Here is a 25,036-nt window from a genome sequence, read left to right as displayed (position 1 = left end):
CTGTCGTAAACTTGGTTATACACATGCGCGAGATCATTAAAAAAGATCTTTTCCGGTGAAGTTAACACATTCGCATGGACCCAGAGCCTGCGGCCTGATTGTGTGGCGGTGAGAGTCTAGAACAAGGGTTTGTGGTGGTCTTGACCGGGCGAGGGTGTGAACTTGTGTCCCCTGGCCCACCGCCCCCAGCACTGGGAGCGAGCCTGGTCTGTGCGCCCGAGGTTGGCACTGAACTCAGATTCCAGGGCCTAAGCGGGCTGCCCGCCCAAGGGAATGGCGCTTCTGCCTCGTGGGAAAGTCCCAGGCCTGGTCATAGAATCCCTACAGTGTAAAAGGAGACCATCCAGCCTATCAAGCCAGGATCGACTACAATCCGACCCAGACCCTATCCCCGTAACCCCACGTATTTACCCTGCTAATCTCCTGACACTAAGGGACAACTTAGCATAGCCAGTCCACCGGGCCCGCACATTTTTTTTTGCTGCTCCATACTTCGTAAATTACCTGAAAAAAAACCCTGGCGGACAGCTTACCCCATCCCCTCTATTCCACTGTCAATTAATAATGTATTTCGTGTCCTGATTCCTATCAGCCATTAATCTCGTGCAGGCAAATTTTATTTGCCAATTTAGCGACATTAACATGCTGAGAATTTCATTTCTCTAACCCAGCGTTAATTGTGTTCCACTTATCTCACCTATTTTTGTTTTGCCATGATTTCCACCCGTCCTGGTGGAGGAGCGCTTTTGAAGATATGCAGCAAATCTGCACTCTTTGCCTGAGTCTGTAGTTTGTTCCACAGGTGAACAATCTCTTAGGAAGTATGTTTTTTAATATCCAATCTGCTTCTACCCTTCTGTAATGTATATACTTGATCACGGATTCTTTTGAATTTATCTACATGAAATCATCTACATACTTGCTTCTTGATGTAAATCCCCCCCTTCTGATGTTTGAGCTTTTCTAAAGTAAATGGACTCAGCATTTTGCTAACTCGTTGGTCAGAGCTCCTAAAGCAAAATACTCTCTTGCTACTTCCTTCACTACTTTTTGTGCTTGGTTACTTACACCCTTTCCTCACTAGTTGCTTGCCAGCATTCTCTTGGAAATGTTTGGTCTTGTGACCATTTCCCACAAAATTGAATTCCACAAAAGGAAAGAAATAATGTGTGTTGATGTTAATTGTGCTTTTCACAACCTTAAGGTATGCCAATATTCTTCAGCCAGTGAAGATTGGACTTGTGTAGTGAAGGAAAATGTGCCAGTCAGTTTGCACATAGACCCTCAAATGCAATGAGGTAGTGATTAGTAGTTTAAAAAACTGGATAGAAGAAAATTACTGCAAATGCTGAAATCTGAAACCAAAAGAGAAAATGCTGGAAAATCTTAGCAGGTCAGGTAGCATCTGTAAGAAGAGAAAAGAGCTAAAGTTTTGAATCCAGATGACCCTTTGTTAAAGCTAAAAGGCATAGAAAGTGGGAGCTAGTGTGGGAAAAAGTGGGAGTGATTAGTAGTGGACTGAAGTGCAAGTTTTTGCTTGATATGGAAACTTTTTAAATGTTACTTATAATGGTACAATGATAGCTAGGGAAGCACATTGTGTAAGGGTACAATGGGGTACTCATAGATGGAGGAAGTGGATAAAATATTGGCAGATAGTTTATAATGGGAAAATGAAAATGAATGTGTCCAGTTTGACAAGAAGAGTAGAAAAGCAGAATGTTATTTAAGGCTGCCCCTGTATGTGAATCACAAATTAATTTGTTACATGCTGTATCTATATACTAAGGCAAATAGAATGTTGGCCTTTATTGCAAGTGATATTGTATAAAAGTAGTGAAGGCTTATTATAAAACATTGGTAAAGTAACGAGAGCAGCTGTACTAGGCCTGGAATTGTGCAATGGGATGTGATTAATTTGTAGTGAGGACACTCCTTGGTATGCCATCAGGCAGTGTCAACATGACTTTGTGATAGGGAAATCCTGTTTACCAACTTACTTGAAAAATTAATGTGCTGTGATAAGGTGCCACATCAACATTTATTGCAGAAAATAACAGCACATAGTGTAGGGGGTAAACAGACTGACTAGCAAATAGGAAAGAATTGGCATTGTGGGTTTCTGTCTGGTTGGCAGGATGTGATGAGTGGGGTGCCACAGGGATCAGTAATGTGGCCTCAACTTTTTATAATTGAAATAAATAATTTGGATGAAGGAACTGAAGGTATGTTTGCTAAATTTACTGTTGACACAAAGATAGTTAGGAAAGTTGTTAAATGGATTCAAGGAGGCTACAAAGAATATATATAGATAGGTGAAGTGAGTGGGCAAAGATCTGACGAATGGAGTATAATGTGGGAAAACATGAAATTGTCCATTTTGATAAGATAAAAGAAGCATATTCTCTAAATGGTGGGAAATTACAGAGCTCTTGAGAGAGGGATCTGGATGTTGAATGTGAATTGCAAGATTGGTGTGCAGGCCAAGCAAATAATTAGTAAAAGTAATCATTTATTGTAAGGAGAATTGAATACAAAAATAAGGGGGGTTTTGCTTCACTTATACAGGACATTGGTGATACTATATCTGAAATACTTTGCACAGTATTGTTCTCATTTAAGGAAGGATGTAAATGTGGTGAGAAGGTTTATTAAACCAATATCTCGAATGGGTGGGTTATTTTATAAGGAAAGATTGGAGAGGCTAGACTTGTATCTGCTGGCATTTAAAAGACTAAGAAGTGACCTGATTGAAACAGAAGATCCTGAGAAATCTTGACAGGGTGGATATGGAAAGGATATTTCCATAATCTAGAACGAGGTCTTACTGTTTAAAATTAAGGGGGTCACTCATTTAAAACAGATGACGAGAAAATGTTTGAGCGTTGAGTGTCTTTGGAACTCTCTTCCTCAAAAGGCAGCAGAAGCAAAGTCTTTGAATATTTTTAAGGCAGAGCTGGTGGTAGACAGAATCTAGAATCGAGGTTTCAATTAGATCAGCTATGATCCTATTGAATGGCAGAGCAGATCGAGTGGCTTTCTCCTGCTTCTAATTTGTAATATTGGTGCAAAGTATGCAAGGCTTCATGGGCTGAATGACCTGCTGAGCTTTACAATCTATACGCATGTTATGTACTTCATATAGCAAGAATGTCAATTTATTATTTACCAATGCACCACTCAGGTGTCAAACTGTTAGAATATTAGAATGTTAAAAAGAGTGAAAATGGCCTGTCATAAGCTTTAACGATATCTTTCTATTCTCAGCCGATTTTGCTGTTGTACTTTGTGGATACATGGTTGGGACTTGTAGATGTATTTTAATCCGTAGCCAATAATTTCAAGTTGATGCCAACAAATGATGGAAGAGAAGTTGCTATACCCTAAAGATATTATGGGCAAAAATACTGAGGAAAACAATAAAATAACAATTATATTGCTCTACAATTTAAATCTCATTCCTATCTTTTAGGTGTAGTAACTTTCTTCCTTATGCAGAGATAAAGAAAAGGCCTTAAGTTGATACACTTATTACAAAAAATAAGATTTGAGATTAATGGATTTCTACACCAGCCTTCATGGTGGATGTTTATCTAGCAAATTTTATGAATCTTGTCCACTTGTCTTTTCCTTTGCTCAGTACAGTGTCTGACCCTGTCAGTACTTCATCTACTTTGAGCCTACGAGTGAAACTGCATGGCAGATGCCTGGTGGACAGTGCCAAGATGCCCTGAACATTGCCCATTTACCCCTTAGGCAGTACCAAAGAGCCAGGCTGGTACTGCCAAACTGGCAATGCCCACCCCTTCGCACCAGTAGGATTTCACCACCAGCTGCCTGCTAGTGCAAAGCTGTCATAAATCCCACTCGAATGAAGCATCCCTGGCAAGAGGGAGAGACGCTAGTGGGCCCAGAGATTTCAATCCTGGGCTTGCTTAATTACATGTAAATCCCTATTTAAATAAATTATTCAGCTTTGTGCCGATTTCTGGATTGGAGTTGACTATGCCATAAATCTGGAGGGCGGAGGCGCATGAAGGCCATGGCGCCCAGCAGGAAGCTCACTAAATGGCCTCTGCTTAAGTCTCACTGCCACAAGCTGGGAGAATTATTACACTGCACATGGGGTGTAAAGAATCAAGTGCTTTCTCCGAGTTGAGCAAGATTCGAGAAAGGACGCAATTGAAATGAAGTGCACAGATGTAATTTAATTCTCATTTAAAGTCATGCATTTGATCCTTATTTTGTACAATATTTTGATAATTAACCATAAGTTGTATAATATCAAAAATTGCACTAATTTGGGAAGCAGCAAAATAGAGTTGGTTGGAACAGAGGTGCTTCTTTATATTAAAAAAAATTATTTTACTCTGAGTGTAAATGATATGACTGCCTGCCTGAAAGGGTAATGGAAGCAGACTCTAATAGTTCTCAAAAGGGAATTGGGTTTCCACTTAGAGGGAAAAGACTGCAAGTTTCTGAGGAAAGAGCAAGGAGAGTGAGTGAGTGAGATAATTGGTAACACTTTCGGATGGCAGGCACAATGGACTAAATGGTTCTACAAACTAAGGAGCTTGGAGCAAAATTAAACCTCTGCGGTACCAAGGGTGGGAGGATGTAACTTCAGCATGGCAAGTTTATATTGGCAATTGCTATAGGTGAACGCACTAATGCACATTGGAACAGTTTATAAAAGGAAAGTATTGTAGGTAGAAGTGTACGCAGACATCTCTTTTAAATTATAGTTATGCAGCTGTTTGTCTTGGTTTATCTATAAATTAATTTTGAACTGCTTAATTTTTTGCAATCACTGCTCTTTAACTAAAATCAGCAATTTACAAGCAGTACTCGAGCAATAATCTTAAAGGGATCTGTTGAATGAACATTGTACCTGTATTCCACACCCTAGACTGCCAAAGAAGATCTTTGTTGACATCAAATCTATTTACTATTGGTTTAGTGATATTCATTGTGATCAGTTGGCTAACTCTGTAATAAAGCATACTGGATCTCTTGTATGTTTATAAAATGTATACTGCCTGTCTGCATTTTCACAAAAATTGCAAAGAGAAATACAAATTAGGAGAGCTATATGGTGTCAGCCATGGCTCATTAATAGCACATTTGCTTCTGAATCACAAAGTTCTGGGTTTGGGTCCCTCTCCGGAACATAAACAAAAAATCAAGGCAGTGCTCCAGTACAGGATAGAGGGAGCACCGCTGTCTTTGGGTGACACTCACCTGATGAAGGCACAGCACTCTGAAAGCTTGTGATTCCAAATAAATTTGTTAGACTTTAACTTGGTGTTGTGAGACTTCTTACTATGCCTGCCCCAGTTCAACCCCAGCATCTTTACAGCATTTTTTTTGGATGGGATATTAAACCCATGCCTCATCCAACTGCTTAGCTGGTGTAAAAGATCCCATGGCACTATGTTAAAGATCAGGGGAATTGGTATTGTGCTGTGACCAATACTTATCCTTTAATCAACAAGAGACTAATTATCTGGTCATCATCATGTCGCAGTTTGAGTTGGTGTTTGCTGAGCACTGATTGGCTTCCACGTTTCCTACATTAGAGCAGTGACTACGCTTCAGAAAATAATTAATTGAGTTGTCCAATGGTTATGGAAAGGACCATAGTTAATGCAAATCATTTTTTTGCATGGCTCTTCCTGCCATAGAAACCTATGGTACCCCATACCTTAGCACTGACCTATGCCCCACTCCTCTTTCTGTTTTTCCCCATCCACCCCACCCATTTAACTGCCCTTTAATGACTTGAGTTTCTGCCTCTGGCGTCTTAGCTTGAGAAACAATAATTGCTTTTACTGTGAAGATGTACATCCTAAAATCAGTCTGAAATTTTTCCTTTTATTGTTTTGTCAGTGTTGGCTGGAGCTCAGTTGGTAGCACTCTTGCCTCCAAATTAGAAAGTTTCAACTTCAAGTTTCAGTTCAGGACTTAAGCACAAAAATCAAGTTTGGGCTCCACTGTTGTACCAAGGGAATGCTGCATTACTGGAAGTGCTGTCTTTCAAATGAGATATTTAATGAGTTCTCAACGGTTTGCTCACAGATACAGATCTCATGGAACTAAAAGCAGAAAAGTTACTCCTAGTATCCTAGCTAATGTTTCTCCCTGCGTCAATGTCACAAATAGTTGTCTTGACAGTATAACGTTGTCTGTGGAAGTATGCCATGCACAAATTGGCTGCCATGTTGTTGACATTTACAACAATGACTACACTTCAAAAGTACTTAATTGGCTGTAAAGAACTTTGAGATACTCTGGGAGTGAAAAGTGCAATATTGATGTGCATTTGCTTTTCCTGTAGTTGTCGTGTAACTTACAAAAGTTAAACTCTGATAATTATTTTATTTTACTGAGGATCATGTATACCTTTAAAGAGTTGCCTCTTATTTGCCTCCTTCAGAACTGAAGAGTACAAGATTTTCTAACAGCCATGACTCCTCTCTACACTATTTCTAGAACTTGTGAGCGAAACCCAAGCGGTATTTGAGAAAATAAAAACTGTTGAAAATGCATAGCAGATTAGACAGCACCTGTGGGGAGGGAAACCATGTTGATTTTTCATGTCAATTCCCTTTCATTAGAATTGAAAAAAGGTAGAGATGAACTATTTTTAAGCAATTGTAGAAACAAAGGAAAGGTCATTGTTGGGGTTGAGGGGAAGACTGATTAAATAGCTAATTGGACCATGGTGTGAGGCATAATGGGATGCAAATAGTGACATGAAGAGATTGGATCGGTTCAGTGATGATGTAAACAGGAGATTAACAGTGGGGGACTCTGGAAAATCTGTCAAAGCAGTTGAGTTGCTGCAGTCAGTAAAGACCTCAAAGGTAGAAAAATCTCAGAGCTGCAGACCACTACATTGGTCATGTTCCTTTAGGAGATTGGCATCCAAACATTAACTCATTTCCATTCTCTGGTGTAGGCACCCTCTGAATCCAACGCATGTTGTCTGAGAGAATGGAGCAGTGGCTGAGATCTAGTGTTGTTAAACTTGATATTAAGGCTGTGAAATAGCAAGTAGAGAAATGGGGTGCAGTTCCTCAAACTTCTATTAAACTTCATTGGAAACCATGCAGGAAACCACGGACAGAAAGGTCAGAATGGAGCAAAGTGTTAAAGTGATCAGAAGCTCAGGGCCAAATTGAGGTGATCAGCAAAGTGCTGCACCTCCTGCACTTGCACATAATAGTATGGGAAAGATGGAAGAATGTACTAGGGAACAATAATGAAATACCTTTTGGAATGGTGGAAGAATGGCTCTAGATGTACTTTGGTGTCAGCATTGCACTGAAGGCGGCAAGAGGGTGATACCTGAATGGGAGGTGAGGTCGGGTGGGCACAGGCACTAATAATTTAGAGAGGAAGAGGAAGGGGTGAAGGCTAAAGAGCAAGAAGTGAAATTAACATGGTCAAGGGCCTTGTCAGCTATCATGGAAGGGAAGGTCATTGATTTGAAATGTTAACTTTTTCTCCACTGGTGCTACTTGAACTGCTGTTTGTTTCCAGCTTTTTCTTTTTTTTCAGATGTCCAGTATTCACAATATTTTACTTTTGTTATAGTCTTTGAGGTGTAGCCTGACCAGAGCCATTGCTTCAGTGCTGCTGTACTCCCGGTATCAATTTCTTCAACGCTTTTGAAGGTACTTTGCACCTTGTTTCAGAACATAGTAGAACAGAATTTTATGATTTGAATTTGTTTGTAACTTTAATTCTGGTCAACTGTTAATTGTCAATCATTGAGTGTTTGTGTAATTTAGTCCTGATGTGGAAATGATTCTTAAGGGACGAAGCTCAAGGGTTTGTGGCAGTGCATTAAACCTATATGTTCTACAGTTAGCTTTATGCATGAGTTCTAACAAACTAGCGTGTCCAGTTTTCAGATGGGAAACACTAATTTTGCATGTGTAATTTCAATTTTTAGTGTTGGGTAGTAAAGATCACGGGTGTACAAATGTGCTAAGTTACTGAATAACTTTCAGTAGAGTTTTAGGCCCAATATATAAGGTGAATTGGTGGTAATGGGAGTGCAAACTCTAATAGCTGCAGCAATATTTGGCCAGCTACCATTCCTGAGTTGGGCAGTAGGCCTATTTAAATTATTAATAATGGGACGGTGATGTACATAGAGCACAATTGTTTCTGACCAACATCAAGTGGCTGAAGAAGATCCTGAAGGAAAGTTTTTTTGTCAGCTTTTTGAAATAGTGAGCAGAAAGTGTTTCCTCCGTGTTCCAGAAGTTTAGTGTGGACAGCTGCTGCCACTGTGTTCAACTTTGTAAACCCCTTACGTCCCTTAGGAACCCACATTCTTGGTTGAGGGCTAGTCAAGTCAGCTAATACCATGGTAGCCCAGGGCACTTGATTTCTGGCTACAGCCAATGGTTCAGGACAAATGTAGTCCAGTCCTTAAAAATGGGTGTAATGGAGAATATCCAACCCATGGAATTTTGAATGCCAACTTGTGACCTTCATAGATGTTCTTCAAGACAAAGTATCTCAGTGAGGAGGAAAGATTTCACAGCAATGCATTATTGTCCAGTTCTAGATAGAAGCTTGATGGCTAAGAACAAGAAATCTACCTACAAAACACAATGAGAAGTAATTTATCAAACAACATGTTTTTCCTTTCAAAAATAGTAAGAGGTGACTCGTGCAGAAGATGACTAAGAAGCGAAGGAATAATGGACGTGCCAAGAAGGGCCGTGGCCATGTCCAGCCCATCAGATGCACAAACTGCGCCCGCTGCGTCCCCAAAGACAAAGCTATTAAGAAGTTTGTCATCCGCAACATCGTGGAGGCCGCTGCAGTTCGAGATATTTCGGAGGCCAGTGTTTTTGATGCATACGTGCTGCCCAAGCTGTACGTGAAATTGCATTACTGTGTCAGCTGTGCCATCCACAGCAAAGTGGTAAGGAATCGTTCGCGAGAGGCCAGGAAGGACCGAACACCACCTCCACGTTTCAGACCAGGCGCCAACTTACCACGTGGACCTCCTCCCAAGCCTATGTAAACATGATTGGATCCTATAATTTGATTTGAAATAATAAAATTGTTGGACCATTAAGAAAGGACTCATCATTTTCAATTTAGTCTTAAGTTTTTTTAATTAAAACTCCTATTAGTTAATCACTAATGAGTACTGTAATTCAGCATCAGATAAATTTGTTCCTGATTGAAATTTAGAATGTTAGAAAATGTAAATAGAGGTTAATTCCTTCCCTATTTAGAGGGAGATGTGTGGGAAAAGACCAGGTCGCACATGCATACCTTTGCAGTTCTTTACACTGGCAGAGATATTGAAGTGTTTTTTGTACTTGTCTCTATAATGATGTAAAACTTCAAAAAGAGAGAGAAGTAATTTTAAAAATCTATCATTTCAAATAGATGGCGGTGCTCCTTAATCATGGTCATTTACAGTTGCATTTGCTTCATTGTGATATCATTAGTGAAATAATAGAACTGCTGTGATCTAAATTGCCTAGCAACATAGAATTTACTATGCTTGCTGCACTCATACGCACAAGATACATCAACTTTTCTTAGAAATCAATGCATCTTCACTCAACAAATGTGTACAAGGGCTTGCTTAAAATTGCCCTTAAGCAGACATCACAAATCTGTGAGTTTATATTTTTTATTTGTTCATGGGATGAGAGTATTTCAGCAAGGCCAGCATTTATTGCCCATCCTTAATTGTCCTTGAGAAGGTGATGGTGAGCTGTCTACTTGAACCTCTGCAGTCCATGTAGTGTAGTAGAGCCTCAGTTTTTTTAGGGAGGGAGTCCCAGGATTTTGACCCAAAGACAGTGAAGGAATGATGATATGCTTCCAAGTCAGGTGGTTGTATGACTGAGGAAAGCTTGCAGGTAGTGGTGTTCCCTTCATCTGCTGCCCTTGTTCTATTAAGTGATAAAGATGTGGGCAAGGAAGATGCTATTAAAGGAACATTAGCAAGTTGCATCAGTGCGTCTTGTAAATGTGCACACTGCTGCCATTGTGTATCAGTGGTAGAGGGAGTGAACTTTTAAGGTGATGGATGGTATGCCATTCAAGCTGATGCCTTTGTTTTTCATGGAGTAACACTCCAAGCTGCACTCAACCTGGCAAATGGTACGTTTTCCATCGCACTCTTGTGCCTTGTGGATGGTTGATGGCTTTGGAGGGTGTAGGTGAGTCACTCAACACAGAATTCCCAGCTCCTGAGCTGCTCTTGTAATCATTATTTATGTGGCTGATCCAGTTCAATTTCTGGTCAATAGCAATCCCAGGATTTTGATGGTAGGTGAGTCAACGATGGCAATGATATTGAATATCAAGAGAAAACAGTTAGATTCTCTCTGGTTGGAGATGGTCATTGCACGGCACTCACATGGTGCAAAAGTTGCTTGCATATAGTGATTTTGTACTTCAGCTTTGTCGTGTAAATACTCTGCTTAATGCAATAAAACTATTACAAGAAACTCTCGTGCTGTTAACCGATCTGAACTGAGGCTGAAAAGTATGTGTAACTTGAACCTGATTGAAAACCTTATCTCTACTTATGTGAACTAATGTTTATGTAGCAGCTTTCACATACATGTGATGTCACAAAGCTTCACAGCCAATGAAATGTTGTTGTAATGTAGCTAAGTATGGCATCTAATTTGCACACCCAAGTTTCCACAATAGCCATGACAAATCTGTTTCAATATTGATTTAAGGAATAAATGTTAGCCAGGACATTGGGATAGCTTCTATGCTCTGAATTGTACAGTGGAATATTTTGTGATCTGACAGTCGATGAAGTCTCTTTAAAATATAGAATCTCCAGAAGTGCACCCCTCAGTATTGAAAAGACGTGCAGGCTTAAATTATGTGCTTCAAGTCTCTGGTAACACGAATCAACTACCATCTGCCATAGGTGAGACTGCTACCAGTGAGTGAAGACTGACACAAGAATGAAGGTATTAGAGGCTAGGTCCTGCCAATGGAACCATTCTCCAAAACAAGTCAGTGCTTTAATTGAAGTTTTTAAAATCTCTGTAAAAGATTAGTGTACTTGGATATAAATGACATTCTATCACATACTACAAACTAAAACAATGCTAAGGTATTACTTTCAAAGATTACTTTTTGCATTTTAATGAGAAGATTAAATATATTTGCACATCATTATTGAAATTGATAACATCATGGTGGCACACTTGTAGAAAATTTGTTGCAAATTGTATTCCAAAATCATAAGATAAATCTGGATAAGGAGCGCTAATTGACTGATCTTGGTTTTTTTTAACATGAATCAACTATCAGACTGCACTGTCTCTTAAATTGCCTCAAAGGCTTTGCTTCCTCACCTTGCCCTACCCTGATATGCATTTGAATATTAATCATTCTCTGCATATAGAATTTCCTGACCTGCTCGAAGTCTGTCAGTTGGTTTGCTCACTTGCATTAATTTTCATAGCAAACTTGAGTAATGTTTGTTTTAATATTTCATTTACTGCCTAATATAAGATTGATGCTCTGTTGTCTTGTTCTACACCTAAAGTGTCACAGCTCTCCTTCAGTTCTGTATTATTTGGGATCAACCTTGTGGTTCTTCTCAACAGTACAACAGAGCGTGATTGCATTGGAAATGAGTACTGTACAGCTTTTAGCTTGTTTTATTCTGATTTCAGTGCTTGTTCAGGTGCAGGACATTGTCCAAAGGCCAAGGCTGATGGTCAGAAGTCATGGTTCACATTGGAACCAATTACGTAGAGAAGGGGAGAGGTTCTAAGAAAGAGTTTCATGAGCTGGGTAATAGATTAAAGGACAAAATCTGATGATATTTGTCATTGGTAAGATTTTATTAATCATGGTATACAGTGCAGAAGGAGGCCATACAGCCCATCAGGTCTGCACTGACCACAATCCCACCCAGGCCTTTTTCCCATAACCTCATTTATTTACCATTGTTGGTTCCCCCTGATGCTAAGAGGCAATTTAGCATGGCCAATCCATTCTAACCCACACATCTTTAGGCCATGGGAGAAACTGGAGGACCCAGAGAAGCCCTCAAATGTGAGGAGAATGTACAAATTCCATACAGTGACCTAAGCCAGGAATCAAATCCACGTCCTTGGTGCTGTGATGCAGCAGTGCTAACCACTGCCACCCCTAGTCCTACATGCTAATAAATACACAAATGGGAGGATAGTGCAAGTAACTGCATATTAGAAGAAGTGATACAGAAGGGAGAATTTAGGTTGGAGCATTGGGTCCAGTTCTAGGATAGACACTTTGTAGCTGAACAACATTTGGGACGGTTTAAACTGATTTGGCACAGGAGGGCCAGGTTGGTGGTGGGGGCACTGTGGCAGAGATTAGTGAAGGATATTGCAGTTCTACTGTGGAACAATATATTTATTAGCGAGTTCGAAGACTGAATTTAATTGGTTAAAGTTAAGGAACTGAGAAGGAGCTCTTCCATTGCAAGGTTATTTAGTGTGGACGCTGGATCGTGCGAAGGAAATAAATGAGCAAATCTATGGGAAATTTACAGAGAAATGTATAAAAACAGGTAATAGGAAATTGCAATTACTCAGATATTGACTGGGACAGGAGGAGACGATAACGTGTAAGTTGGGGGTGAAGATTAGTTAAAATATGCACAGAAGGACTTTTGTTAATTGGCATGTTTCTAGCCCAACTGGGGACGTGAGCCAGTCTGAGTTTTGATTAACTGGAAACAAAGATAGTTCCTGTTTTTCCTGAACTGAGAAATGGTGGAGATAATTTGAGTACAAATCAAATATATTTCCATAAGAAGGAAAATTGTGGCATCCAGATCCACCACTCTTAAGATTATAGAGGAAATGGAGATTAAAATACAGAAAAAGGAGGTTCATGACAAATGAAAAATGAAATGCAATTAATAATCAGGAAAAATAAGTACATGGTAGAACTGAAAACAGATACCAAAAGGGCATTTGGAGAAGAGATTATTGGGTTAAAAGAATGAAGGTAAAAGTTCATTTATTAGTGACAAGTAGGCTTACATTAACACTGCAATGAAGTTACTATGAAAATCCCTTGTATTGCGTTTATATAGTATCTTTCACAACCATGACTTTCAAAGTGCTTTTACAGCCAACCAGATACTTTTTGAAGTGTAGTCACTGATCTAATATAGGTAAAACAACAGCCAATTTGCACGTAACATGCTGCTGAAAATGGTGCGATAATAATCAGCTAATCTGCTTTCTTGTGAGTTTGAATGTTGTTTGAGGGATGTATGTTAGCCAGGAAACTAGGAATACCTCCCCAGTCCTCTTTGAAATAGTGCTCTGGGATCTTTTACTTCTACCCGGGAAGACTTGGTTTGAAGTCTTATCTGAAAAATGGTACCTCCAACCGTATAACATTTGGTACTGCATCTGAGTGCCAGCCTTTATTTTTGTACTCAGGTCCAAACAAAACATTCTGACTGGAAAGGTGAGAATGCTGCCAAACTGTCCACAGCTGGCCCATAAAAGAGAACATAAAAAGGAACCTAAACACAAGTAAAAGGATAGTTCAGAGAATCATGAGTCAATTAGGTAGCATTTAAGATATATTTTGGAGTAGGCTGTGACTTGTAGTACTGAATGAATAGACTTGACAGCTGTCTTCACAAAACTAAAATATAGTTAATGTAGTGGACGAGATGCTGGATAATAGAATAATATTTAGAAATGAGATTCTAAATAGGCTGGCATCCCTTTCACAAGTCATCCAGTCATGAGAGGGTGAATCTTAGGTTCCTGTGAAAAGCTCAGATACAGATAGCAGAAACTATGATAACAATCTTTTGATTCTTGGAAACGGACATGGTGCCATTGAATTGCATCTCTGTTCATTAAAAGGGGAGAGGGATAAATCCTGGTAACTGCAGTTCAATCATTCCAATCTCAGTGGCAAGCAAACTACCGGAGACGACTATCAAGGACAAAATTAATTCTCACTTGGAGAACCATGTGTTAATAATGGACAATCATCATGGATTTGTCAGAGAAATCGGTGTTACTCAGTATTTGTAGTGTGGAAATGGGCAGTTTGGCGCAGTAGGTACATGGCTGTATTAATGTTTCCTACCTAACTTCATCTAACCCAATCAGTATTCCTTTCTCACATGTTTATCTAACTTTCCCATAAATTCAATTATACTAGTTGTCTCAGTTACTCTTGTGGTAGAGAGTTCCATATGTGGAACCTGTCCGAGTAACATTTCTTCTGAATTCCCAAATAAATTTATTAGTGACTCTTCTTATTGCCCCCACAAATGGAAACATTTTTTGAGTAAACCCTATTAAACACTTTTTGGAAACTTAAGGATCACAATGAGGTTGCCTCTTCATCTCTTCTAAAGAAAAGAATGAAAGAACCTCATAGTATTCAGTTTTTCTTGATGGGTATAACTTCTCATTTATTATTCAAATTTTTGCACTTTTCCTAATGTTTTCTATTATCCTGGTGATGAGAACTGCACACGGTATTCTAAATGCGATCTAGTCAAGGTTCTATTCAAGTTTAACGTAATTTCTCTGCTTTTCAGAATATGCTGGAAATATTCAGCAGATCCAGTAGTGTCTATGGAAAGAGCAAAGCAGAGCTAATTTACAAGTCGATGTCCTTTCTTCTGGATTTGCTAAGTATTTCCAGTATTTGCTGTTTTTAATTTGTTTTCCTGTGTCTAAATTTTGTTTTCATTTTCTGCTTTCTTTTATTCTATCTGAACAGCAATATTTTCTACTTTTATAGCCTTATTAACCAGCATTATTACTTTTAGTGGTTTAATGGAGCCCCAGATCTCTCTGCTCTTCTACCCTATTTAGACACTTCATTTCCAAAGAAGATTCTTAAACTTCTTACCAAAATGTACTGCTTCACACTTGTTTAATATAAATTAATTTGCCAATTATACACTCAAGCTTATTTTGCAAGTTTATCAATACCTTCCTCATTTTGTCAAGATTCTTCTTTGTATTGTCTACTCCCCTTTAGTGCCATTTGCCAATTATGAAAATGTGCAAACCAGACACCATTCAGACGTACAGTGTTGGAGTTTGTGGATGGCATAACTGTCCTATGCTAATATGTGTTGAATCATTCCAGATTAGAGTCACTGAGCTGGAGTGAGTTGTAGAGATTCTGAGACAAGGAGGGAAGGAGTTTCTGGACAGTTTTAACCAGAGTAGAGTTGCACCTCAGGGGAAAACACACATTCAGGAAAAAGAGGGTGTGACTGTGAGAGAGCCAAGTAATGGGATTTTAGGAGAGGAATTCCAAAAGCTCTAGTCCTGTCCAACAGGTGCGATGAATTCAGTATCTGTGAGGGCAAAGAGATTGCAGGGAGGTAGACCATGATGCAAATCAAAACACCATTGCACAGGAGGATGTTTGGGTTGAGAAGAATAGAAATGTGGTAGTAGATTCCATAATTGGAGGAGTGGATAGCCTCATCTGCAACCAAGAGCAAGAATCTCAAAGGATTACCTACTGGTGCTAGAGTAAGGGATATCTCTCAGTGGATAGCGTGGAACTTAAAAAGGGAGGGAGTAAATACAGTTGTCATGGCTCATGTTGGAACAAATTATATATGAATAGGAACTGGAAGCAGGTCCTGCTGAAAGCCTATCAGGAGCTAGGTTCTAAATTTAAAAGACAGGATTTCAAGGGTGATAATCTGCTAGTTATTGTTTGAACTACATGCAAATTAGCATAGGAACAGACAGATCAGAAGAATTAACCAAAGGGCTGTTGTGAGGTTCCCATTTTAGGGTACTGCCATCAGTGGGGCAGGAAAGAGCTGTACCAATCGGATGAGCTCCACCTGCACAAGGTTATATTTTCCCTTTCTTGGTGGAAAGGAACTGGCAAAGTTAGTAAGGCAATGGGGGATCTACAAGAAACAGCCTAAATAAAAGCAAAATAGGCAGGTAAACACAGGAAAGAATAAAGTGAGGGAGCACCTTGATGGCAAAAGAATGGGTAGACTCCCATTTTATAAATTCTAAAAATGGTTAAATCTAAATTGGAGGAAAGTCCTGTTAAAATGTCTGCAGCAGTGCACACAGCCTACAATAAAACAGGAGAATTGGAGGCAGTGATGTCAGACATAGGGATTACTGAGACATGGCTCTAGGAAAATCAGAACTGAGGATTAAACATTGCGCAGTATAGCATGTTTAGAATAGATAGGGGAAACTGGGAAGTGGTTAACTAATCATTCAGGATAACAATGGCAATAGAAGGGAGTTGGAAAAACTCAATCATGGGGAATGTCAACTACCCTGATATTAATTGGACAGAAAATGCAGGTAATGAGGACAGGGAATGGAGTTCCTACACGTTGTACAGGTCTCCTTTCTAACACAATATCAAAAAAAAACAAGGGAAGATTTGTTATTGGGTCAATTATGGGGGATGAACTGAAACAGAAGTAAAGAGAACAACAAGGCAATGATGAGCATAATATGACACTCTTGAGATAATGATAGAGAAAGACATGAGCATGATAAATTGGAGAAAAGCTGAGAATAGAACTTGGTTAAATAAAATGGGCAACTGTATTGGCAAACAATGACACCGAAAAACTATTGGGAGCATTTAAAACATTTCAACAGAATGCCAGGAAAATGTGTTCCTGTACAAGAAAAGAGCAAGCTAAACTCTAGTAAGATTACGTGAATGAATAAAAATAAAGAAACAAAGACAGCAAAGGAGTGCAACATCAGGGAGAATGCAAAGAGATCAGGAGAGAAGTCCATTAGGAAGACAGAAACAAAGTTAAATTATCAAGGAATATAGCAGAAAAGAGTAAAATTTTTACAGGCACATAAATAAGAAAGACTTGATGGAAGTAGGACAACAAAGGGATAGATAAAAAATAATACCACAGATAATAATAAAGAAATGACAAAATTAAATAATTACTTTTGCTTCAGCATTTACCAGGGAGATGAAACAGGTAAATGTGACATTGAACAATGAGGTAAGTAGTTCTAAAATAAAAAAAAATGAATAAACTGAACAAACGGAGGATGAAATTGAGAGTCAAAATCTAAACATAGTTAATTGTTAAAATTTATGTCCAAGGAATGTGCATTGTCACATTTAGTAAATGTATTGTTCGAGCAGTAGATAACTTACAGGTCCTCCACTTAATAGCAATTTAATTCTAGAGGCAATTATAAATACAGTTTAGGTCTGATGCCGAGAAGTGACCCTTGACCAACATGTTTTGCTTCAATTTCAGACCCACAATGACTCATTAGGGAAAAAAACGAATATGGCCATGGGTCAGCAACATCCTTCCATGATGAGAATCCAAGAAATTCAGAAGGAAATCCATGAATCTAGGCGACTTGTAGTTTCGTTCAGTGGTACACAGTCTGATAGAGAATACAAGCGCCTGGAGAGTACTTTGACCAAGTTACTATTTGAGTTAGATGCAATCGATACTGATGGCAAGTCTGATATTCAACATGGCCGCAAAAGTGCAGTGAAGGATTTGGAGGAATTGCTCAAAGAGCTGGAGCAAACTGCAACTCACCCATCTCGGCTGAAGATAGAAAAGGTCTTCGGTGATGCACAACAGTTGGTTACCAGTGAGTTATCTTCTGCAGGGGGTTTGATAACTGAGGAATTTGCTGATCACATCCAAGAAATCATACTTCAGTTGACGCAGGTAAAAACAGGAGGAAAAATTAGTTTGAGGAAAGCCAGGTATCGAGCTTTGACCAGGATTTGTGCAATTCAGGACATCATTGAAAACTGTATTGGTCGGCAGGCATTATCTTTGCCTCTGTCCACAGATACACACCCTTCTGTTCCCAAGATCAACTCTGTTTTATTGGAGGTTAGCAAAGCAAGAAGGGATGTGATTGGCCTGCTAATGAACCTGAATGCCTTGGAGAACTGTGCACATCTGTCCCGTGTCCTTACAGGACTGTTGATGCAATTGGATGCTGTAGATGTGGCTGGACATTCAGAAGTGAGAAACTACCGGAAACGTGTAGTGCATGAAATCAATTGTTTGCTGGAACACTTGGAGATGGAATCAGAAGGCGAGGCTGCAGGGAATTACGATCTAGCGCAACATCAATCCATCAAACAGATCGAAGAAATACGCCAGAAGACAACACAATTAAAACAACAGCTGCTACAGTTAGAAAATGGCTCTGATCTCCATTTTAAACCAAAGGCAGAACTGCAAAGTCTTCTCACTGATTTAGATAAAATAGACATTGGCAAAAATCCATGTATTCGTGAAGCGAGGAGAAGATCTGTAGTTGATGTGCAGGCCGTAATAGCTTATGTTGACCTGAAGGAGTCACTTGAAAAGAGAGCAAACATGGAAGAGCAGCTTAAAGATGAACATGCATCACAGAAAGCAATATGGCAGGTTCTGAGCCATTTGTCAGAATTTCAAAAGCAGGTATTGTCATTTGATGGAGACAGAACTGACAAGAATTATGTGAGACTGGAAGAAATGCTCACAAAGCAACTCCTAGCACTCGATGCGGTGGAAACTGAAGGGAATGATGGTGCGAAGGTTGCCAGGAAACAAGCAGTGAAATTTGCCCAAAATATTCTGAATTATCTAGACATGAAAACAGATGAATGGGAATACTAAATAGCAATTCCAGTGCATGAAGTATGGCTTTTGTGCTTTTGTGACTCATGCTTTGCACTATTTCTAATAATTTAGAAGAATTGTTCAGATTACTAGTATATTTAACAATTTCAGGAAGATTAAAGTCCATATCATAAATTTATGTAACTGATTTAACTAGCTTTTTCAATTTTTCAAAAATTGATCAGTAAGTTTCTCTTGCACTATGGATATAATATAATGAATGCTTGGTGTATTTGGTATTTCATTACAGTATCATTTAAGATTTAAAACAAGGTGTGTGCTTAAGGAACACCATAAAAGCAAGGCAGTAAATTGTAATTGGAAATATAGCTAAAGTATTGTAGAATTTAGACCCCTGGGTGTTTCCATACTATGCTGGCTACAATCCATTTATATTTTCTTGGGGTTCATTTTATGTTCAGGATATTAACTGAGACAACTGGGTCTATAGCTGCACATATTCCATAGGTAATAGTTTGGAATGTTGGAACTGATCATCCTGTGATTTATGAATTATTATTTTTTGCGCATTTTATTTCTGTTTAATTGAAATTAGTCTGCAGTGTTTTCTTTAAATTCTGTGGGCTTGTGACTTTGGTAGCCACACAGAATGTACTGTGCTGTGCATGGAAGAAACATGCCACGCACAAACAACATTCCCCTTTTAAGATGTGTTCACATAACTGTATGGTGATCTTAAAGGGACGACGCAATGCAACAAAGATTGTGCACTGCAGGGAATATTCTGTAGCTGACAGTTGAATTTGCATATTAGTTCACATATATGCTAGCATGTTGTGCCACTGATTTTGTTGCTTTCTCCTAAGACTACATCTGTTTTGAAGAGAGAACATTCAAGTGAAAGATAGTTTCAGAGGTAAAGAGCTGACTCTCAGACTTCAGTATAATCTTAGGTGTATAGGGTTCCTGTAGTCTGCTAATAGCTTGTCAAACTTTTGCACACTACGCTTGAGAATCTTTCATGACTTAGTTGAGAGTCTAACAACAGCTGTGCATAAACACATGTCTGTTTGAGTTTCAATATGGTAACTGTACTTATCAAAGTGCAGTTTGACTGATACCAAATAATAATCAGTAAAAGTAGAGGAGAGTTTAAGATAGTTGAATCATAATGTGACAATTTTTATAAAATTACGTAGAGGTTGACTGGCAATTTTATACAAGGATAGGATTTGGGGAAGGACACAATTATCTCATACTGCTCCTTCAAAGATTTAGCAAGGATATTTTATAAAACTTTAGGATTTTATCCTCATCATAAACAATGGCGACTCCAGCTTTGAAAGCATAGAAATGAAAATGTGTGTACGTCATGCAATAATCAATATTATGCACCTGTCGGCACGTTGATAAGCCCTTTGGACTTATTCAATCATAAAATTCAATTAATCAAGACTAATCACAAGCACATTAATTTCAATATGGACATTAAAAATAAGTACAAAAATGTAGCACTCTACATCATTGGCTGTCCCACCCCACAAAAATACTAGCTGGCTCAATCTGTTGGATTGAATAAGTGCAGTATCAGTGTGCCCCCAGTTGAGTATCTACTGAAATTGATGATGCACTTCATTTAATTAACTTTTTATCAATATTACAATGTTGACTTAATCAAAAGTTGTTTTAAATATGGATTAACCCTACCAAATCATTCACTAGTAATCTACTTTGGAAATTATCGTTAGAAGCATTGCTAATATTTGGGATGGATGAGAGCATGGCAGCAAATTCAGCAATATTAATTTGCATTTCTTAACATGAGCAATTTAGACTTTATCTTCCCTGTCAAAAGCAAAAAAAGCCAATTAATTTTTTAAAGTTGTATTTAGACTCAAATTTTGGATTTTGACTTTAGTGATGTTGATATTCCCTTGAGTAACACACTGTGGGTGGAATTTAATGGCACGTCTGCCCAAGTTTCGCATGATCCCACCTGAGGCCAATGGAGAATGCCATTCTCCGAGCTGAACCTGTTCCCAGAATTGGGGCTGGCATGCAGGTAAAATTCTGGACTAAGTATGCTGTGTCTTTAAAGTGAAATTAAACTGAATATACCTGGAGTTCAAATCAAAGAATTCAATTGTAAATAGCTTGGCAATCATGCCACCAACTCCACTTGTGTACATTGTAAAGAATAAAAACAGTGGATCTTTTCTCAAAGAGGAACGCGTCAGAAATAATAAATTGCTTAAGGTTTGCTCTTGCTATGAATCTACCTCTCAATCTTTAAGTATGTTATTCTACATGACTCTGAATAACAGTTTTCAATCTCATAACAAATAGTAAAATAGTGAACCAGTTGTGATAAGAGGCCTCTTGCTGCAGGAAATGTAGCAAGGCTGCAGGTGGGCAGAAATACATAACAATCATATTCTCAACTTTCATATCAATTCTCCAACATAAAATTTAAATGTTCTTGATGAGCTTGTAACATTTACCATTATTTTTGATACCAGTTAGCTAAACTGCAGCAGTGTCATCCCAAAATTATTACACTTGAAAAATGATTCCTAATTAATAAAATAGTAATTTATTAGTCAAACAAAATATCTACAATGTGCAATCGCTGAAAACATCTTTAAATACCTCAGTTTGTAATGAATCAATATGTTTCAATGCACAAACACTAACTGCATTTAGAATGACATTTGAGAGTAGCTCAGATTTTTTGTAGACACCTGCAACATGGGTTTGTTTCTTTTTACATGAGGGTTAAATTCAATATCCCAATGGTATATATCATCAATGGATTCTATTTGTTTTCTTTCGTTGTTAGTTCTTCAGAGTTTCTAGCTATTAGTATGGAGAAATTTAGTTACGTTTTTCTTACGGTATTCTGTCCTATTGAGTGGTTAACTTGATGGTTTTGCAATTAGTGGTGGGGTGGGGGGCAGTGGGTGAGAAGAGGGATTTGAATGATTTTGTCACTCATTCTCCTCAGTATTTTTTTGTAACTGGACCCTGTTTAAGATGGTCAAACCTGCCTTGCTGCTTGAAGTATTACTTATGTGACAATTTTTATGAATGTATCAACTTTATTATAATTTTCATCACAATTGGATGGATAAAATTGAAATCAACCAATCAAATACAACTCCTAGAAAATTGCATCAGCCTTGCAATGTTAATTTTAGATACAATTTTCTTACGATTTGTTTTTTGAAAAAATAAATTGGAATAAAATTGTATTTGTTTTGAATTGGCAAACCAAACTTGTTCAGTAAACGTTTGCTCAAAAAAATGTTGAACCTTGGATGACTGAATCATAAGATGATGATGTATACAAAAAGGAACAGCAAACAGTGGACAAGTGGCAGGATCATTCATAAAATATAGAATGCAGTCAAACCCTATTTCAGCAAAGAAAGTAAATGGTATACAGAGGCATTTTTGACTATAGCAAAGCAAAACTCAAACTGAACTGTACAAATATAAATGCTAGATCTCATGGAAGTTAATTGTTTTAACAGGGCAGCTTAGTGATTTATTGCTGGGATGGTCAATTTGCAAATCCAGGTGCCACATTCAATATCCATATCCCTGTAACTTGGTGCTTGGAAATCCAAACATCTAAGTAATTAATGCAAAAGCAAAATACTACTGGAAATCTGAACTTAACCATCTGACCCTGTACCCTTAATTCTGTTTTTCTTTCTGCAAATGCTGCCAGATCTGATGGTATTTCTTGACTGTCTTGTTTTTTATTTCAGACATTTTGGTGTTTATTTGTTAGTTTGTCACATTTAAATTTGAAAATTGGAAGTTTTGAAAGGGTAGTTTTTAGTGCCATTTAATTATCAATCAAACAAAATAAAAAAAACTTCATACACAGCTCTTTAAATATATATCTGTGACCAAAAAACACACACAACCTGAACACCCCTGACCTACTCTAATTTATATTAGCATATTTAATAGTGGATAAACAGACCTAGAATTATCAATGTTGAAATTCATCCCTTACACTAATCAGTTTCAGATTTTTTTATAATTGCACCCACAGGATTATAGGCATTCCTCTCTAGGTCGGAGTTTGTCTTTGCTGAAGTAGGGTTTGACTGCTTTCTATATTATTTTTCAATGACCCTGCCATTCATTTTATTGTGGTGTTTGTAAACTTTGTTCCTTTTTGAATGTTATCTTGCATGTTTGTGCAAAGGCTCACAAATTTGTTTACTATTGTTTGTTATTGAATGGTGTTGGCTTTAAGAGTGTTTGAGTTTTAAGTTTTGATTTATTCAGTACATGTTATTGTTTGTCCAGACTGAAGTCTAACTGTGTTTGTGTGAATAAATATGAAATTGAATAATTTGGCAAATAAAATAAAACATAATATAACCTTTGCCAGTTTAATATTTGCTTTCAAACACATTCAACTATAGGACAAAATTCTTACTTTTTAAAACATTCAATAATATTGAGTGTGGTTGTTTTGTTGCTCCATATTAGTACCAAATAGGCTTTATCATGTGCCTGGCTTTTCAGAAGTCACCAGTGCTTTTTGTGAAACCAGCAGTATTACACCAGCTTCAATTGCTTCACCAATAACCTTCCTGCCATCAAGGGTTAGAGATGAAGATACTAAGGCTGAATGCAGACTCAGCTGAGCAGCCGGGTGTGTATGGTATTCCTGAGATGTAGAACCCTATAGCAACGTTCAACAGTGCTGGGGCTTTGAAGTCCTAGCAGCATTGATGTAGGCAACTTATTTAAATAAGTCAATGGCATAGTCCTCTCTCCTTCATCCTTGAAGAGGGAGCAAAATTCACAGGAAAGGGTGCACAGGAGGAAGAGTGCCCCACCTCACCATCTTCATAGCCACGAAGGCAGCTAAATTGAAAATCACCAATGTGATTCGACATGAGATAGGCATTCTTGGAGGAGAGGGTAAAAGATATTGCAATCTACAGCTGACAGGATGGAACAAATTTCTCCCTTTCCAACATGCCAAAGCCAGAGCTCATGATCTGATAATTGCAGTGTTCTGTTCCATTTCCAATTCCTCAGATAATAAAACAGTCCTTAGCATGCAGCAAGACCTGGACAATATCAAGATATGGACTCATAACTGTCAAGTAACATTTCTGTCTCTCAAATGCAAGCAATGACCATCTCTAACCACATGCCTTTGACATCCTATGGCATTAACAATGTCAAATCTCTATTAGTGTTCTTGGTGTCATTATTGACTAAAAGTATAGCTGGTATGTGGCTACGTGAGCAGATTAGGGCCTGGGTATTCAGTAACAACTGACAACAAGATGTTTCCAGAATCTATATGATGCAAGTTAGAAGTTTGTTGAAATTCCCTACACTTGCCTGGATGGATGCAGCTCCAACATGCAAAGAACTCAAGTCAGGAAGCTTGATGTCATCCAGGCTGAAACAGGCCCCTTGATTGACATCCATCCACTGCCATAAACATTCACTTCCTCCATTGCTGTTGTGCTGAACTTGATAGTGATGCCTAAATACAGTAAATAAAGAACTGTACATTTGATTTGAGATGATATTGAGTCTCCAGTGCCATAGGCTGGTTGCAACTGATAGTTGGACATGATTGAGTAAGGAAGAAAAAGATTTGCAAGTACCTTTGATCACCTCTGGGTGTCACTAAGTACAACAAATACATTTAATTGCTACTGTTTTGCAGGTGAGGCAGGACAAGAGATCATGAGCATTCCCAGCAAAGCTCTGGCTTTGGCATGTTGGAAAGGGAGAAATTTGTTCCATCCTTGTCAGCTGTAGATTGCAATATCTTTTTACCCTCTCCTCCAAGAATGCCTATCTCATGTCGAATCACATTGATGATTTTCAATTTAGCTGCCTCCGTGGCTATGAAGATGGTGAGGTGGGGCACTCTTCCTCCTGTGCACCCTTTCCTGTGAATTTTGCTCCCTCTTCAAGGATGAAGGAGAGAGGACTATGCCAGTGCCTTATTTAAATAAGTTGCCTATATCAATGCTGCTAGGACTTCAAAGCCCCAGCACTGTTGAACGTTGGTATAGGGTTCTACATATCAGGAATACCATACACACCTGGCTGCTCAGCTGAGTCTGCATTCAGCCTTAGTTCCAACATGTACAAAGAAGCTGAACTAAAGGGGTGAGGTGATTCCATCTGCCCTTGATATTAAGGGACTTTTTGGCGAATGTGTGATCAAGGTGGCCTAGGAAAGATGGAGTCTTTGGGAATCTGGTTGGGGTGGTGGGGAACTCTCTGATGTTTGGAACTGTGCAGACCACAGGTGAATGTGGTTGTGGCTGTCTCAGGCCAATCATCTCAGCTCCAAGACCTTACTACAGGAGCTCCCAGGGTGCTGTTGCAGCCCCA

At 38.6% G+C, this 25,036-nt stretch overlaps 2 protein-coding genes across 3 annotated transcripts; both read left to right on the top strand.

Annotated features, from left to right (window-relative positions):
* LOC145352561 (small ribosomal subunit protein eS26) lies at positions 1 to 9,107 on the top strand. The gene is made up of 3 exons (XM_080202580.1): positions 1 to 108; positions 7,600 to 7,679; positions 8,677 to 9,107. The coding sequence occupies exon 3, from the start codon at positions 8,699 to 8,701 to the stop codon at positions 9,047 to 9,049; it is 351 nt and encodes a 116-aa protein (XP_080058706.1). The 5' UTR covers positions 1 to 108; positions 7,600 to 7,679; positions 8,677 to 8,698; the 3' UTR covers positions 9,050 to 9,107.
* Positions 9,108 to 9,188: 81 nt separating this feature from the next.
* On the top strand, positions 9,189 to 23,014 carry bag5 (BCL2 associated athanogene 5). Of its 2 annotated transcripts, none has more exons than XM_080202577.1 (2): positions 9,189 to 11,027; positions 17,297 to 23,014. In XM_080202577.1, the coding sequence occupies exons 1-2, from the start codon at positions 10,977 to 10,979 to the stop codon at positions 18,674 to 18,676; spliced, it is 1,431 nt and encodes a 476-aa protein (XP_080058703.1). In that variant the 5' UTR covers positions 9,189 to 10,976; the 3' UTR covers positions 18,677 to 23,014. The 2 variants fall into 2 exon arrangements, with proteins under 2 accessions (XP_080058703.1, XP_080058704.1); XM_080202578.1 differs by lacking the exon at positions 9,189 to 11,027 and adding an exon at positions 14,414 to 14,690.
* The last annotated feature ends 2,022 nt before the right edge of the window (positions 23,015 to 25,036 follow it).

This window comes from Carcharhinus amblyrhynchos, chromosome 14 (genome assembly GCF_965287045.1).
Source record: "Carcharhinus amblyrhynchos chromosome 14, sCarAmb.v2.hapA, whole genome shotgun sequence".
In the NCBI taxonomy this organism is placed as follows: domain Eukaryota; kingdom Metazoa; phylum Chordata; class Chondrichthyes; order Carcharhiniformes; family Carcharhinidae; genus Carcharhinus; species Carcharhinus amblyrhynchos.
This window is presented reverse-complemented; position numbering and strand designations above follow the sequence as displayed.

Bases quoted from the DNA above. Each gene is read 5' to 3' on its own strand.
- LOC145352561 (XM_080202580.1), top strand. From the start codon at position 8,699: ATGACTAAGAAGCGAAGGAATAATGGACGTGCCAAGAAGGGCCGTGGC.
- bag5 (XM_080202577.1), top strand. From the start codon at position 10,977: ATGAAGGTATTAGAGGCTAGGTCCTGCCAATGGAACCATTCTCCAAAA. The intron at 11,028-17,296 runs GTCAGTGCTTTA...CTTCAATTTCAG, and splicing joins GGAACCATTCTCCAAAACAA to ACCCACAATGACTCATTAGG.